The sequence below is a fragment of the Mya arenaria genome, chromosome 4 (genome assembly GCF_026914265.1).
Source record: "Mya arenaria isolate MELC-2E11 chromosome 4, ASM2691426v1".
NCBI classification, from domain to species: Eukaryota; Metazoa; Mollusca; class Bivalvia; order Myida; family Myidae; genus Mya; species Mya arenaria.
In genome coordinates, this window is record NC_069125.1 from 56214435 (window position 1) to 56232045 (window position 17611).

The following is a 17611-nucleotide window of genomic DNA, read 5'->3' on the forward strand; positions in this document are numbered from 1 at the left end:
ATGTTAATTTGTTATTAACCTTAAATAGGCCGTGTAGGTCGCGTAGGAAGTAAGGCCAAATAAATAAAGTCCCTAATCTCGCGCAATTACGTGGGAACCTGTGTGATTGTCCAAACAAAATCAACACCACGTGTGGAAAACCTAAATTAATCGGCGAAATTGAGTTAAAAGTGTAATTTTAGTGAATGTCATCGCTCGATATGTCTGCATAATTCACCAAACTGTTAAGTTAAAGTAGGTATTTTAGTGTATGTTGATGTCAAAAGGCTATATGTATTAATTGCGTTCTGTCAATAAAAGTATTGCAAGGCAGAAAGTGGGTGGGGAAGGTTAAATCTGAATGTCTTCTCCGACATTGGGTAAATAATTATTTTCAGTCATGGATACTGAAGCGATCACATATGTATTTGTTTATTTAAATAAAGTAATGTTAGAAAAATGTTGTATATTTTATTTACAAATTAAATTAAAGAAAGGAGAAATCAGGTCTGGACAAGTGTCATTCCAGATTGCATAATGAATTGCAATCAACACCACTCTTATTGCATGTAATATTAACGTGGCACTGTGTCAAATTGGGAACAGCCTTGTTTTTTACATATTCATGATCTCGTTGTTCAATTTTTTGGACCGGAGTGAGCATTTTTTATATATATATATACATTCACCCACGTCAAGATCACTGAAGATGTTGGCTCAACACAATAAAATTAAGCTGGTCCGGGGATTTACTCATGCTGATCAGTCAAGTATAAGCTGCTGCTTGTGATGACCATTTTATATCCAATACATTACAACTTCCAAATGGGTGTACCCTTGTACTGTTTGGAGCACTAAGCTGTATTAGTCTAAAATAATAGACGTATTATACAGGATTCTTCCAATCCCTAACGTCTGAACGGGAATGTGCGAAAAACGGGGTGTTTAAAAAATATTGAAATTGTTTTAAGTGAAGTATTTTATGGTTGAAATGGATCATAAAGAGTTATATTCATATTTTACCATGTAAGTGAAATGTTATTTTGCACTAAACAAGCATTTAATGCATTAAAACAAGTTGTTTACCTTTCCAATAAAACGAAAGTTGACTGACACAGACAACAATTATGCGAAGGGGAACAACTTGATACTATCGTAACCACTCGGCCATGGCCGAAATGTTCCGAGCGATTTAAAACTGTGCCCTAAAGCCTTGCAGGTGCCCTTCATGTATATATCGTTATGTTTTGACGGAATGAAATGAAGAAAAGCCGTCAAACTCATTATTTTAAGTTGGATATTTAATTTTTGTGTACGGAACTAATATAAAATAACATTATCTGGTAATATTTCTTGTTTTTATGATATTTTATAGACGCTATATGCTTTAACCTGAAATCCTGATCGGAACAACTACCCACTTTTGATACTAAACAATTTGTACGTGAAGGATTTGCCATATCAAAAATCTAAAAAAAATCCGTCAACGTACAATTATTTGGACTATAAGCTGTATACTTATCTCTGAATATCTGAATATTCTGTCCTCCAATTGCGGAACATTTATGCACCAGTCAATTGTAACCAAAGTACCCCCCCCCCCCCCCCCCCCCCCCCCCCCCCCAGTTGGGGAAATGGGCCCTGTTTTTACCTTTCAGGTTGCCCCGCATTGCCGGGTGAATGCAGTGGTTTTGCCTTCATGCAACATATAGCAGGAAATGGGCCTGACCTAAGCTTCCTTGGGTGCGGTGGTAATTGGCGTGGATTTTACCATTAGTTCATTCCCGCAGGGCGGGAATTTTACCCGGGGTTGGCACGACCGAAAGTCAAAGTCCCCGCTATTCCCCGGACGTGGGGGGGCTGTTGCATTACAACATCTTCATATATATGTATGGAAAAACACTACAAAAGAACATGTTAAAAAGTCTTACTATCTCCCCAACATCTAGTTTAATATCCTTCTTCATTTTCTATATCACCAATATCCATTTAAGTGATTTGTCAAAAGGTTAGTAAATTTATTGTTGAGATTAGGTGTGAAAGTTTCAAGAAACTTCATTAACCCATTGTTTTCAGAGTTTTTTTTCATTCTCAATTCCTGGTCAACACACACACATGGGTGAAAGTGTTCTGTATAATGCAAGTTTATGAATAACATATATAAGGTGACCTTCAGGTGAAAAACAATGTGCTGGTGGTGACCTTAAGCTGAAAAATAGTTTCCGCTCAATAACTAAATAATGCTTGCACCCAGGAACTCTATACTTGGTATGCTTTGGACTCAAGTGTTTGCTCCCAGAAGGATGAACTTTAGCTGATAAGTCATTGAGTCTTCATCAATGCTGTACTTTATATTCGAAGACACTTAAAATGTTAACAATTAAAAACATCGCAGTAAAAACCCTTAACCATCTCAGGTAATAAAATTTAGAAAGAAATACTGTAACATGAAGGGATCAATTTAGATGGACCAATTATAAACTCTTACCTTAAGTTTACTAATTTCTCATGTTAGTTTTATATAAACAGAGTACACTATGAAAGTACTGTCAAAACATAACTGTTTGATGTGCTGAATATGTAATCTCTGATTAATTTATTCCTTAGATTCTGAGTGATGTCGAACATACGAACTATCGTGACTGTGGCTGTTCCAGCAGTAACTGCTCTGTTGGGGCTTATCTGGTACCTAGGAAGAAAAAAGCCCATACAGAAGAGACCTCCTGACAAGAAACAGATCATTGCTAACAAATCAGACAAGGACACAGCAGAAGCTGCTATAAATGGTAGCATTTTCATGCAGACAGAGAAAATTAACAAAAATGGGCAGTCAGATGCTGAGACCACGGAACAGAGAATACCTGCAGCCAAGACAGTGGCTTCTCCATTGCCTATGGCAGGCTCTGGTGATGCAGGAGAGAATGTTATAGAAAGAGTTGTAGAGGCTAAAGTGGTACCATGCATGGCACCGGCTGTTGATTGTGCACCAGTGTCAGCTGCCAAAAAATTGTCATCTGAAGTAGTGAATTGTCAGATAGATGACTCAGAAATCTCAGAATTGGCAAATGTGCCTGTGAACGATGTTATTGTTCCCAGTGCTGTGAGTACTCTTCAGTCTGCTGAACTGTCTAGTCCAATAAGGGTGACAACTGAAACACCCCTGTCTCATAATAATTCCATGCCATTAGAAACTGAAAAGGCAACTGGTGCTCAGGTTGACAATTCTTCTGATTATGGTTCAGAGAACTTAATTGCTTCCCACAGTTTAAACACTGAGTTGTTGAAAGAACAAACATCTGAAATTACCACTGTGTCACCTACCAGTGATGATATAAAAACACAGGGTAATGCTGTTGAGTCCAGTACCAGTAATATTGAAACTGATCTAGAAGCAGAAATGGACGCCTCACCGTCTATGAGTCGTTCCTGGCATGAAGATATTCCCGATGAAATCTGTGAATCATGTGATCTCCATAGTAACTCAATTTCCACTGTTGCTAGTGACACTACAGCTTCAAATATTGCCCAGTGTACGTCTGAACAAACCTCTAAGAATGATGTTGTGAACAATGTTAATGAACAAACAGAAAGAGAATCAACAAGTCCTGCCAATTCCAAGTCGTCAAAGGAGAGTGATGGAGAAAGCAAGAAATTGGAGAATGATCGGCATTCAGATAGCTCCAACAACTGTGATAATCTGAGCGAGGTTTGTTTACATTGATTTTGTAGTTATTAGTTCCAGATTTAATATAGATATTGTGAGCCTGGAGATCCTTTGTTAACTGGCTTATCATCTGATTGTAAAATAGTTTCAATAACATTACATTACGGTAAATCAAGTAATGATTTGTTTTCACATGACTTAGCTGGAGGCTGCTGGTTTGATCAGGGGTGTTTTCAAAACTGGTGTCCCTTGACCATGCTGTTCCTTGCAGGTATCCAATGACAGTGGCACTGGTGGGAGTGTCCATGGCAACATATCTCCCCCAGACACAGACCGCCTGTTTGAGTTCAACATCCCAGTCAACATGTGTGGACTGTTCATTGGTAGGGGAGGCAGCACCATCCGCAGTATCATTGAACAGTCAAAGACAAAAATACAGCTCCAGCCTAACTTGTTCAATCCCAAGGTGAAGATCTGTGTGATTGAAGGTATGTTGAAGCAAACTTTCTGGAAAGACGTTCTGAATGTATGATTAAAGTCTTTGAAAATTAGTTTTGTAAATCAAAATTTAGTGAATTTAGTGCCATAATTTTATTCTTCTAATATTACACAAGGCATTCCAGGTACCGGGGTATTGGTTAATAAATGCATTTGACATTCAGCATGAATGTGTCCATTGCAGGTTCAGGGAGTGGCATAGAGAAGGCGTGTTCCATCATTCGGCGGAAATTTCCCACGATAAAATTTCCAGGGCCAGAACTATCCAGTACCCCTCCCACCAACCCTGTCATCATGCCAGAAATCATGCAGGTATATTGTAGGAGACTGCTTTTTTGCTAGAAATTACGTTTCGCTTACAATATCTAAAAGCATTCATTTTCCTTCTTCAATTTGTTAGAGAATTTTTCTTTTCTTAAGTTACATGCACCAAATTGTAAAGGTATGTTGGGTACTTTGCATACATTATGAATTTATCTTGTCTTTCTGCACCATTACATGATATATTTTTCTCACATTGAAAGTTGTAGGATTAAGGTTTGCAGGAAAATGTATTATTCATGTGTTTGTGGGGCATACCAAAAAATCCACCAGATGGCACTACCATTTTAAGCATGTGCATTCGGGTCAGATGTTTTGCTATGTCCCGCATACAGTTGTATCATTATTAGGGATGCAAACGAATATTCGAATATTCGATCAAACGTTTAGTATTCGAATGTCAAAATCGGTATTCGAATATTCGATGTTTTGTTCTTGAATAAATATAATAATAATTATTTTGCCAACACCTCGGTTGTAGTGTTTTAGATTCGTTTGTCTTGTTTTTACAACGATTGGCCCATAATGCCAGACGTGTGAATGTGATGACAATACACTAAACACGCGTCATGTGTCATTAAGGGACATATCGTCGGGTCCCGGCGATAAAAAGGCCCCGTAATTTTACAATTATTGGCGGAAAGACAAGTGAGACAAAAAATATTTTCGGTAGATTGCCTCTACCAATTAAGAATTTTTGAAATAAACTAGTTCCCAGGTTGGTTTGGTTGTTCCATTTTTTTGTAGTGGTCAATCCCAGAACGAGGCTGCTCGTCCTACGGAAAGACCCTCCATTGGCACATAACAACAATTGACCAGAAATCCATCCAAGTTCCCGTTGTTTACAAATATAAAGGCAGAGGATTATAAATTAAAAGTTTTTGTTTCTATCTTTGATCATAAAGTATTATTTTTGTCTTTCTAAAATGAGGAATTTCAGAGGCTCATTTGGTGAAATTCAGTGTCCGCCGCGCGTAGTGGTTACGACACAGTAGAGCTTAAATGCACCGGCAATTACTTTAGCGAATATTGTAACATTCGGAACTACTCGGCCATTTTTTTTCAAAAACAACCTCGGATGTATTTGGACGGTTTACATACTCAAAAAGTGGTACGTTTAAGTCCGCTGCAAGTAGATCGCGTAGTAATTTTATTTAGCAGTTAAACTTTGTGACATTACTTTTGGGATTCTTAATTATGTTTGCAATAATACAATTTAATGGCAATCAAATTAAACTTAGATCAATAAATACAACTCTAAAACACTACATTTAATTAATGATATGATTCAAAATTTTACGAATTACTTCAACTGATGTACCTGCATACATCCGAGGTTGTTTTCGATAAAATGGCCGAGGAGTTCCGAATGATATTGTAATCGTTTACGGGCGATACTATTTCCCGGTCTCTCCTCGTAAAATCCGGTCTCATCCGGTCTCATAATTTACTTAACTTTTAAAAGATGTATTTTGGTAATCGAATATTCGAATATTCGTTCAAAAGAATTACCGAATATTCGAATATCAATTTTGCCATTCGTTTGCATCCCTAATCATTATCTTAGACAAAGAAAATCACTATACTTATAATGAATTATGTTAATTGTCCAAAAATGTTAAAAAAAAGTTGAACTTTCAGCTGAACCTGCCTGGGGGAGTGACTATCGATGTGATAGTGTCAAGTATCGTCGACGCCGGCCGTATCTTTGTCCAGCAGCCAACTCACCCGACATTCCCATCCCTGGACCGCCTCAACACATTTATGAACTCATGCTACATGCAGGAGGGCATGATCCCTGACCTGCCCAGACCCATCGAAAGTGAGTCTTCACAGGACAATGCTGGCCAGAGTTAAATTAGCTTTGTATTGGAATTGTAAATTATTGGGAGTAATGTATATGCTTTTTGTGTCGCCTGAAAAGACGACATAGAGGGGTTACTTTTGTCGGCGGCGGCGTCCGCGTCCCATTTTCGCTTGTCCGGGGTATATCTCCTAAACTATTAGTGGTATCAACTTGAAACTTCATATGTACATAGATCTAATTGAGGGCAAGTGCAGTGCACAAGAACTGTTGCTCTTGCTTCCATAGAGTTATTGTATTGTATCTTGTACAATATAAGAGTTATCAACTTGAAACTTCATATGTAGATAGATCTCATGGAGGGCAAGTGCAGTGCACAATAACAGTAACTCTTGCTTTCTTAGTTTTAAAATTATTGCCCTTTGTTAATTTTCATGCTTAAAGTTTTGTCCGGGGCATATCTTAAAGAATATAAGAGGTATCAACTTGAAACTTCATAGCTAGATAGATCTCATTGAGGGCAAGTGCAGTGCACAATAACAGTAACTCTTGCTTTCTTAGTTTTAAAGTTATTGCCTTTTGTTAATTTTCATGCTTAAAGTTTTGTCCGGGGCATATCTTGAAGAATATAAGAGGTATCAACTTGAAACTTCATAGCTAGATAGATCTCATTGAGGGCAAGTGCAGTGCACAAGAACCGTTACTCTTGCTGCCATATTTTTAGAGTTATTGCTCTTTGTTAATTTTCTTGCTTAGGTTTTGTCCGTGGCATATCTCGTAGACTATAGGAGGTTTCAACCTGAAACTTATTCCGTAGGTATATCTGATTGAGGGTTTAAATGCCACATACACTTGAAAGTTAAATGGCAACATCATTGTCTATAAATGAATAAAATGCCAATCTAACAGCTATAATGTCGACAGTAAATAATTCGTCAGGCGACACATCCGACTCGCGGAGTTCTAGTTCTAGGTTAAAGCTGCAGGTTAATGGCTTTCTTTTTTTTTTTTCTCATGAGTTGTGAACATGGGGCTGTTTCATCAAAAATTCTTGGAGAGGTTTCGTACCTGCAGGAACTGCTCTATTGAAAGTCTCTTCTAGCTTAAAACGGAGTTCAACCTGAAACCACTTACAGTTGCATTAGATGTACATGTATTATGTGTATATATCTAAGTAACATTTTATGATTAAAATTCAAGAGTAGGTTATATATATATATATAATAGGGATAAAATACAAATCTTAATATCCTGGAGATGTTTCACCTAGAATTATAGTAGCGGTTTTGTACCATGGAGAAATTTTCAAGATCCTTCCTAGGTACAAAATCGTTCATACTTTTCTTGATGAAAAAGTCCCCAGTACTTCTGTTGAAACGCTCTCCTAAGTATTAAACAGCTTGAAGCTGCTGCTTAACAAGTGTCTACTTTACAAACCCATAAATCTTGTTACGGCAATTTGTAAAGGTAAGGTGTCAAATGCCAGAATCGAGTCTCAAAGTGAAACTAGAAGTAGTCTGTGTAAAGCCAGTCCTGATGATTTCTACAAATGGGAATCTCTCTGACAAAGACAGTGGAGAATTTTGTATCTGAACTGACCTTATATCTGACTGAACGTTTAAACATGTGTCAAACTTAAAAATTAATTAAAAAGGTGACATTTTACTTTTGCAGCAAACGCCTTTATTGTCAAGGCTTCACTACCCTTGGCCAGTCATGATGATGTCAACAATGGGAATCTCTCTGAGAAAAACCATGGAGATTTTTTTTACCTGAACTGGTCTTTACATACCTAGATCTTTTTTTAAGCATGACCAATTAGTGGTAGAACTCTTTCTTTAGTCTTTTCAAGAGTGCAAGAGTCGCTGGAGTCTTAAATGAATTGCATTTTGTTTTTGTAAAGCTAAAGGTTGCTCAACCAGCCTATGACCTTCCTGCACTCCTGTGTGCCGGTACGAACTGAGGCCCTGGTGAGGTCACCGTGCACTGTGCAAGGGAAGTAGATAAACACAGGAGGGCTTGGGGTATGGGAGAGACCAGACCGCTTTCTTAATGTCCCGGGGTCTCTCCCTCTCACCTCTTCAACATTGTATCTAGTTAACATTGTAAGAGAATAAGTGATGGTATTATTGCGTTTTTCAACATCTATTATAAATGCAGAAAGCATAAGTACAGATTCTTGCTGAAACAGTCACCATTTGCTTTAGATGTACATGTATATCTATCTATAAAACATTTATATGTCTAAGTTACAAGTAATACTCTGAAATCATTAATAAACGAGGGACATTAATTTTCGTGGATTTCATAGGTTGGCTTATCAACGAAACTCTCTGTCGGCCTCGCTCTCTCCACATTAGAACTGTTGGGTTTTGATTATCAGGAAATTTCTTCTAAGTCCATGAATGGTTGATTCCACTGCTTTGTGTTTTGATTGATTTTTTAAGTCCAAGGGTCAAACAGTAACACCACAATTTAGGATTGAATCTCAACTTAAACTAGTAGCCAGACTTGATGATTTCTACAAAAGGGAATCTCTTTGACAAAGACAGTGGATAGTTTTGTATCGTAACTGACCTGACAACTGACATCAAATGTTTAAACTTGGGTCCAAACTTCCTAACTAGATGGCATTTGCTCAAACAAAAGCATTATTTGTCTGTGCTTAAATATGCTTGTCCAGTCATGATGATTCTACCAATGGGAATCTCTCTGAAAAAATATATGGAGAGTCTTGTATCTGAACTGGTTTAAACAACTTGAAATGTTTTGAAGCTTGTCGATTAGTTTCAGAAATCTTCATTTTCAAGGGTGTCACCCTCTACTCAAATTGCAATGCTTATAAATGAAGAACTAAACATTTTGAGATGATTATGACAATGTTAACTAATAAGATGAAACAACCATGACAATTTATAATGGTTTCTGCTTTTGTACACAAGTGTATTTGGTGAACCTGATTTTGGAACAACCCAAACGTTGCCTCAAACATAGACTGGATCTGCTTCCTATGATTGTTTAACTCCTACCATCCATGCCATATAATCAAAACAGAAGTTTGTTAAACCAATTTAGAATCAAGTCTCAAAGTGAAGCTAGTAGTTGTCAGTGTAAAGCCAGTCCTGATGATTTCTACAAATGGGAATCTCTCTGACAAAGACAGTGGAGAATTTTGTATCTGAACTGACCTTACATCTGACTGAACGTTTAAACATGTGTCAAACTTAAAAATTAATTAAAAAGGTGACATTTTACTTTTGCAGCAAACGCCTTTATTGTCAGGGCTTCAATACCCTTGGCCAGTTATGATGATGTCAACAATGGGAATCTCTCTGAGAAAAACCATGGAGAGTATTTGTTATCTGAACTGGTCTTTTTTTATAGAATGTTTTTATAAGCATGACCAATTAGTTCTAAAACTCTTTATTTTCAAGGGTCACTGGGTGTCACCCTCTTAAATGCATTGCAAAAAAAGTTTTGTAAAACTAAAGGTTGCTCAACCAGCCTATGACCTTCCTGCACTCCTGTGTGCCGGTGTAGCCCGGTTGCCTTGGTAACACTAACTGAGGCCCTGGTGAGGTCACCGTGCACTGTGCAAGGGAAGTAGATAAACACAGGAGGGCTTGGGGTATGGGAGAGACCGGACCGCTTTCTTAATGTCCTGGGGTCTCTCCCTCTCACCTCTTCAACATTGTAACTGTTGAAGTGTTTCTTTCATGATGTTCAAAATCAAATATTTGTTTAGCTTTGTCACTTGTCCAAGCTACCAACTAGCAACATATGAAAACAAGAAATGCTAATGGCATAACTGTTTGAAGAGGCTTGATAAGAGTTAAAATGTTGATACAGAAAGTATAAGTAAAGATGAACATTTCTTGTAGCTGGTGTGATCTGTGCTGCCCCGATGTTGAATGGATGGTACCGGGCCCAGGTGATGTCCACATATGAGACGCAGGACGAGTGTGACATCAAATATGTGGACTATGGTGGCTACAGTCGTGTCGCTTGCTCTCTGCTTAAACAGATCCGTAGCGACTTTATGACCCTTCCCTTTGAGGCTGTGGAGTGTTACTTGGCTAACATCACTCATCTTGAAAGTAAGCCTATGTCATTGTGTGTGAATAAAATATCAATAGCATGTCATGCTTAAGCACACTGTTCATAGTTTTCATTAACTAAACTGCACTAAGCTTTTACTGGAAATTTCCATTTCCAAATTGATGTCATAAATCCATGATTTAGGGCATTTTATTGATTATAAACACAAATGGACAGTTGATTTATTTAGAAATGGTTTCCTGAAGAAATACAGTATTTTTGAGAAAGAAGAATTTATCGAATTATTATCAAATATCCTCAAGACTTGAATAAACATCAATGTATCAAAGGCAGCGCTCAACAATCATACTTTGATGTGGGTTCAGAAAACGACAGTAGTGTATAATGTATTTTCAGTGTTGCATGCTGTATTTCTAATATGGAAAAGAATATGGAAATGCATATAATAAACACATTTATCATAACAATACACTTATGTGTTGCAAGCCCCATGATACTGGCCAAAATATTTGATGAGTTTTGATCCTTAATCAACTGATTATAACTGAGAAGTTTTGTTTTTAGCTAGCATTATGCTTAAAAAACCCTGGATTATTGATTGATGGAACCAGTTTGACTCATGATATCTAAATGTATCTCTTTAATCTGTAATAAGGTGAAAAAGCAGTTACATCATGCTAGATCAACACAAAGAAAAAACTATTACCAAAGCATGGAATATACTTGGTTTTAACCTTTTGAAATGTATTCAGAAAGATTGAAAATATAAACACTTCTCAACAACAAGCTCGTTTATATAGACATTTAGAAATAAACACAATCATAACATGATTCAAATACAATTAGTTCACATATTCCGTAATTTTCTTCTTGATCATAGAATAATGCTGATACTAAGATACCTGCACTTCAAGAGTGCTAAAATGAGAGAGGCAACTATGATCAATAATTAGTAGTTGAAACTAGGTTTTGTTAATTTGTGGTTGTCTTTCTTGCACTAAATGCACCATAGGTCCAAGACCACCACTAAGTCTAAATACATTTCTCATATATTTGCAGGCCAAATAACACTGATTTATAATGCTTCATTAAACACCCGGGACCAAATATGGGGAGAAAGTTCCACTTGTGTACCAACATTAAGCACCGTTATAGGAAAGAAGTTACTTAAGTAAAAAGGCTTGTAAAACTAAGTAGTCACTTCAGGATTGGTGTAATTTACCCTAAATATATCCAAAATGGCAAATTGCACAGATATTGCTGGGGGTAGATATAAATATAAATAAATAAATATAAATAAATTGCACATAATTTCTGAACAGTCCCTATTTTTAATTATTGGTTTTTCTAATGTATTCAGATGCATGCACATTTTAACGTTACAGCCATGAAACTGCTGTCTGGCCTTCACCTTTAACCTGGAAAATAGAATTTTATGATGCAGGTAGTCCTGTACAATGTGTGTGTATTCTCCTTTACATAAATCCAAGTACCACTGTTTTTCCCCTGCAGGTGAGGCTTTTTACAGCCCAGAGGCTGCTGTTGTGCTGGAGGAACTGACCCAGGGGAAATTACTCCAGGCCCAGGTGGTTGGCCGGGCAGAGGATGGTGTCCCCTATGTACACATATATCAAATTATCCCAGGACAGGTAACCAATCTTCTGCAGATAGGTTTTAATATTTTGTTTCATTAAAAGAACATTTTACACATCATGGAATACATATATATACGTTAACTGAGGTAATGAAATGCTAAAACAGTTTATATTATACTCTGATCCCCATGTCATTCTATTAATGGAGCATTTAGTACTCACTCCCATAAGCTCCATTGTGGTCATGTTATGCAGAAGATACTCGTTTTAATTTTTACATTCACATGTCTATCTCTGACCCCTGAGGTTTCTGATGCCATAAACAAGGAGATAACACAGTCACTGCAGTATGCACTATGTGCTATTGAGGAAACATCAATTTGACTTAAATTATGATGAAAGTCTTCGGTTTAGCTTTAACTGACTTGCATCCCTTTCAGGCATTGTTGGTAAATCGTGAGATGGTTGACCGAGGAGTGGTGCGCTGGTCAGAACACAACATGTAGGTTAAAGACACTGCTTATATACCAAGGGAATAGAGACGAGAATTGCAAGGATACCAACACCTCATTACTGTCGTAAGATGCAGGGGAACCATGTTGGAAATTAGCAGGATATCAACACCTAATGACTGACGTCAGATACAGGGGAACCGAGTTGGGAATTCGCAGGATATCAACTCCTCATAAATAACATTAAGGGGAACCAAGACGGGAATTCCAAGGATATCAACACCTCATAACTGACGTTAGATACCTTGGGTACTAAGGCTAGAACTCCCTGACACAAAAGACCTCATCACTGGCGATGGTGGCAGGGATCGTTGGGTTGTTGTGAACAATGAAGATCAAATTGTGTATAGTTGTTAGCTGCTTTTCTGTGACTGATGTGCTGAATGCTTTGATTGTGTTTGTTTTAAAACTAAAAAATGTTATGGCTCAGATAATTTAATAGTTTGTTTGTGTGAAAGTTCAGTTTTTAAAACTTGTGTAGTTAAAGCAATGTTAATGCTGTAGCTGTTTTATTTATAAAATTGGGTTCTGATCAACCTTTGTTTTGTATACATGTATATGCCATGTTTTTAAAGAGGTACACCATGTTTTTAAAGAGGTACACATTTTTTTTTACATTTTTTTGAATATTCAAGGAATTACAAGTATTAATGAACAATGAAGTGTAACTCTGATTAAGATAGATATTTCAGGAACTTACTTGGTCTGATTATGTTTTAAGAGTTTTTGTTTATGGTATTTTCATGACTGCATCTGACACATGGTCATGACTGCATCAGACACGTGCTCATGACTGCATCTGACACGTGCTCATGACTGCTTCTGACACGTGCTCATGACTGCATCTGACACGTGCTCATGTGTGTATCCTACACATGCTCATGATTGCACCTGACTTGTGCTCATGATTGCATGTGACACATGCTCATGACTACACCCGACACATGCTCATGACTACACCTGACACATGCTCATGACTACACCCGACACATGCTCATGACTACACCTGACACATGCTCATGACTACACCCGACACATGCTCGTGATTGAATCATTCATGAGCTCATGACTACAACTTGACAGATGCTCATGACTATGTCTGACATGTGCTTTTGCAATTTGGGGAAATTTAAAAAATGCTGAACAACTGTTAAAAGAAAATTATGTGAGAATTTAAGTTATCGCTAGCTTAACATTTACATTGAGCATTTTGATTTTTTATTAGTGTTTATAAAAGGCATAATTATTGTTTACAATCAAGCTAAAACTGGTAAAAGTTTGCTCTTCAAAACAATTAGCACATCATATGTACCCACACAAGGTGGGCTTATAGTTAACATACAGTGGAAACAACAGTATTAACTCCCTATCATATAATGCAGTGCTTTCCATATACCCGATACTTCCAATCACTGTACCATTGTACATTAAAGTCACTTAACTCACAACTTTCATGTCCTTTTCTGGTGACAACAAACATTTACATTTTTCATTTTATGATGATTTTTTTACGGTTTTAATCCTAACAGCTGAATTTGACCTTGTTTTAAGGTGCCAGTCAACTTGGGGATCTCGTGTATCCACATAATGTGGACAATAATTGTTTTTGTTTGGGACTTTGTGTTTGTATTTTTATAAAGGTTCTTACAAAATGTAATTTGTACTTTTTCCATAGGGGTTGTTATTTTAATGACAATAAGTGAGAGTTTGTTAAGGATACTTTTTTTAAATTTGGTGAGTTTGAGGCAGCTGGATTTTATTGAGGAAACCAAGTTGTGATACAGTATTTTAGCTCCTCTTTTGTTGTTTTTTCTTTGGAATTATAAATCTTTAACGTCGGCCATTACTAAGAAAACTGTCAGATTGATGCCCATTTTGCCTGGTACAATACGCACATGTACAGAGAGGCCCATAACACTGGCTATAGGAATTCTTGAGTTCTGCTCCCTATTTTTAATACTGAAAAGGTTCAAAGGCATCACACTTTAGTTATTCCGTTTGTTTGAAAATATATTTCTTAAATTGTATTCATGAGTCTCACTTGATTGTCTCAGTCATATGCTGCCATACATTAGTATACAAAAGTCACACAACTTCTAACTGTTGTTTATAGGGTTATACACATAATATAATGTAGTTGTCTTAACGGTTGTTGAAAGGGTAATACACACATTATTATGTAGTTGTCCTGACCTTGTGTTGTGATAAGTATGTGCTAGATTTCCTATGGACAAGCCACAAGCTACATTCAACCAGTTTTGGAATAGTATACCCTTTACTAAAACCAACTAGACATAGTTCTTGACCATTTTTGTTGTATGCATAAAATGCTACCATATTGTGCCAGAAAATGTTTGTTCACAGCAGGTACTAGTATTGAGTAAATTTTTACATTGAAGCACAATTTCAATTGTTTAAAACTCATCATGTGTTGGTTCATTGCAATACAAATACATAACAATTAACTATGCCTGATTCTGCCAGTATGTTATTTACTTATTTCATAGAATTTGAGATTAAATTGACCTAGTTATGAACACAAAAAGAAATTTGTACACCGAAAACCAGTGTAAATGCACAGGTACCAATGAATAAATTAATATGCTTAAGGAATTCGCATCTGTTTTAAAACCTTAAGTAGAGACAATGTATATTCAAACAAAATTTATTTTTTTGTGATTATTATTTGTACTCCTAATAGGGAATAAGTTTTCATGAAATTCATTTCCGTAGCAGTCTGCTAAGTAAACTATAGTCGATCATTATTATTTATTTGACCATCTGTGTTCAGGATAAATTATATAATACATGTACTTGTTATAGTGTTGGAAAATTTAGTTAAACTCAATAACAGAATTTACATTTTTGTTTTAAACTCTATGAGATGATATGAAGCTTGACTATTCAAAGGAGGAGGCTAATTTTAGTCCCCGTTGTGTGGGCTTTAAGACTACCGCCCGTATATCGCAGGTATCTCGGGTGACCATTTTAGGCATTAATTAAGGGCCTCACACTGGTATCACTGAAGTCTGAACAATTGGACACTATTTTAGGATCCTCAATCCATTTGGAAGGTTTTGCTTAATCAAGAATTTTCTAATAAATTTACAACCTGTTATCAAGTTATTCAACCTTGAATTGAATTACGAACATACCAAGGCAGCCTTTTTAACTTGAACAAATCCTGCCCAGTATATTGTCACCCTAACCAATAGCGTTATGTACAACACACTTAAGGCACACACCTAACATAGCTACCAAACAAATTATGTAGGTTTTTGTACCTTAATTGAATATTTTTGTGTTGTTTCCCATATTCGACAAATGAGTTCATTGACAGAATGTCTAAATAGTCGAGCAAACTATCCAGCAATAAGCTCTTGTTTCAATTTTAGGACACCAAATGGCAGTTAGCACAAACCTCTGTGTCCTTATGTATTGTTGTATTTGATACTGTTTAATTTCTGTCTTCATGATTGTTTTGTCATTTTAAGTATTAAAGCCCTGCCTTGTTAGAGAGTAGTAGTGTTGTTTTCTCTACTGTTAAATTGTTGATCCCTAAGGCCTTACTGACCTAGGAACCTGCTAAAAATGCAGGTCGCCAACAGTCATAACCCTCTGTTTGCCTTCCACATTTCTCAGAGTGTTTCTTATAATAATACCGTTGAAACCATCAGAGATGTTAACTTTTCAATCATACATTTTATCACAGTATGATTTTATATGACGAGATACATAACTCGAAATGACGAGATACATAACTGAATATAAATATTGTCAATTGCTGTTGGTCAATTTTGATATTCAAACTCAACAAATGAATTTACATTAGTTTGACAATTTTTGGAAGCAATTTAATGGGACTTGGATGCATTCATATATCACACTTCAAACCAGTGTGTACACAAGAACCTTAATCCTGTGATGATTTGTTACAATTATATTAACATAGGTATACCCCCTTCCCCCTCCTGATATGAAAAACGTGAAAAATATGAAGCACTATTTATTGGAGAAAAAACTGCATTAATCAGGAAACATAACTTGGACATTGTGCACGAAATGACTCAATTTGTATGATGTGATTTAGCAAATTATCGGTTTTAATGAGAACTAAATAAAATATCATACTGGTCCATTTATTAAATTTGTGCTCTGAATCATTAAAATGAAACTTCTCCTTAAGTGGGCCGAAGATGTTACGACATTGGTAAATTTGTATCACGAGACCTAACGTCAACAGGTCAGGCCAACGAGAGAATCCAAATAAAGCAGACGCGTAACATTATTTGGCCTATGAAAGCTCAAAATATATTTCGCAATCAATTACCATATTTCATCAACAAAAGTGCTTTTGTTGAAAGGGCATATGGCCAAAATTATGGCGGACGTTACTTTATGTTTCCAATAAAAAAACAAAACAAATAGAAAAAGTCGATCAAGATGGCTTAGAAAGGATTGACGTCCGTATTTGTTTTCATTTGTTCGACCTTCTGATACAATACTATCTCCGAATTAATTTTAAGGATATCTTGAAGTGCCTTGAATAAAAACTACGTTTTCTTCATAGAACAATTGGTGTAAATGGCAATTAAAACACGTTACGTTTTTATGCTCCCGAAAAGCAGCATACAGTTATCGGGCCGTTTGTCCGTCCGTCCCGCGGTTTGCGATCGATAACTGAAGAATGCTTGGGTCTAGTAACTTCAAACTTGGTAAGCAAATAGGTCATGACCAGCATATGTACCCTATTTTGAGGTCAGTTGATCAAAGTTCAAGGTCGTGGTGTCAAACACCACCAGCAGATGAATTATATTTGTTTCGAGGTCAGTGGGTCAAAGATGAAAATCAATAGATCAATAACTGAAGATCGCTTGAGCCAACAAACCTTGTATGCTGGTTGGTCAAGAACAGCAACCTGACTACTTTGAGATCGTATGTCAAACGTCAAGGTCGTGCTGACCTTGGGCTGAAAGTCCGTTTTCGATCAATAACTAAATACTAAGGCCCAGGGACCTCATATTGGTATGCTGGCTAGCCACGAACAGCAGATGAACCCTAACTTTTTTTAGGTCAGTAAGGTCAAGGTCGTGATGACATTGAGCTAAAAATATGTTTCTGATAAATAACTGAAGAACGCTGAGACCAAGGGGTCGAACACTTTGTATTATGGTTGGTA

The 17611-nt window shown here is 36.7% G+C and overlaps 1 protein-coding gene and 5 non-coding genes across 6 annotated transcripts; all 6 read left to right on the top strand.

Annotated features, from left to right (window-relative positions):
- The first annotated feature begins 87 nt into the window (after positions 1 to 87).
- On the top strand, positions 88 to 15951 carry LOC128231462 (A-kinase anchor protein 1, mitochondrial-like). The gene is made up of 8 exons (XM_052944319.1): positions 88 to 234; positions 2587 to 3685; positions 3915 to 4131; positions 4326 to 4453; positions 6104 to 6284; positions 10148 to 10363; positions 11838 to 11974; positions 12361 to 15951. The coding sequence occupies exons 2-8, from the start codon at positions 2597 to 2599 to the stop codon at positions 12424 to 12426; spliced, it is 2034 nt and encodes a 677-aa protein (XP_052800279.1). The 5' UTR covers positions 88 to 234; positions 2587 to 2596; the 3' UTR covers positions 12427 to 15951.
- LOC128233166 (small nucleolar RNA SNORD79) lies at positions 7792 to 7866 on the top strand. The gene has a single exon (XR_008260661.1). It is a non-coding gene; the product is annotated as a small nucleolar RNA SNORD79 (small nucleolar RNA).
- LOC128233165 (small nucleolar RNA SNORD79) lies at positions 7975 to 8049 on the top strand. The gene has a single exon (XR_008260660.1). It is a non-coding gene; the product is annotated as a small nucleolar RNA SNORD79 (small nucleolar RNA).
- Positions 8944 to 9017, top strand: LOC128233169 (small nucleolar RNA SNORD79). The gene has a single exon (XR_008260663.1). It is a non-coding gene; the product is annotated as a small nucleolar RNA SNORD79 (small nucleolar RNA).
- LOC128233168 (small nucleolar RNA SNORD79) lies at positions 9381 to 9455 on the top strand. The gene has a single exon (XR_008260662.1). It is a non-coding gene; the product is annotated as a small nucleolar RNA SNORD79 (small nucleolar RNA).
- LOC128233163 (small nucleolar RNA SNORD79) lies at positions 9564 to 9639 on the top strand. Its single transcript, XR_008260658.1, has one exon. It is a non-coding gene; the product is annotated as a small nucleolar RNA SNORD79 (small nucleolar RNA).
- Positions 15952 to 17611: the final 1660 nt, after the last annotated feature.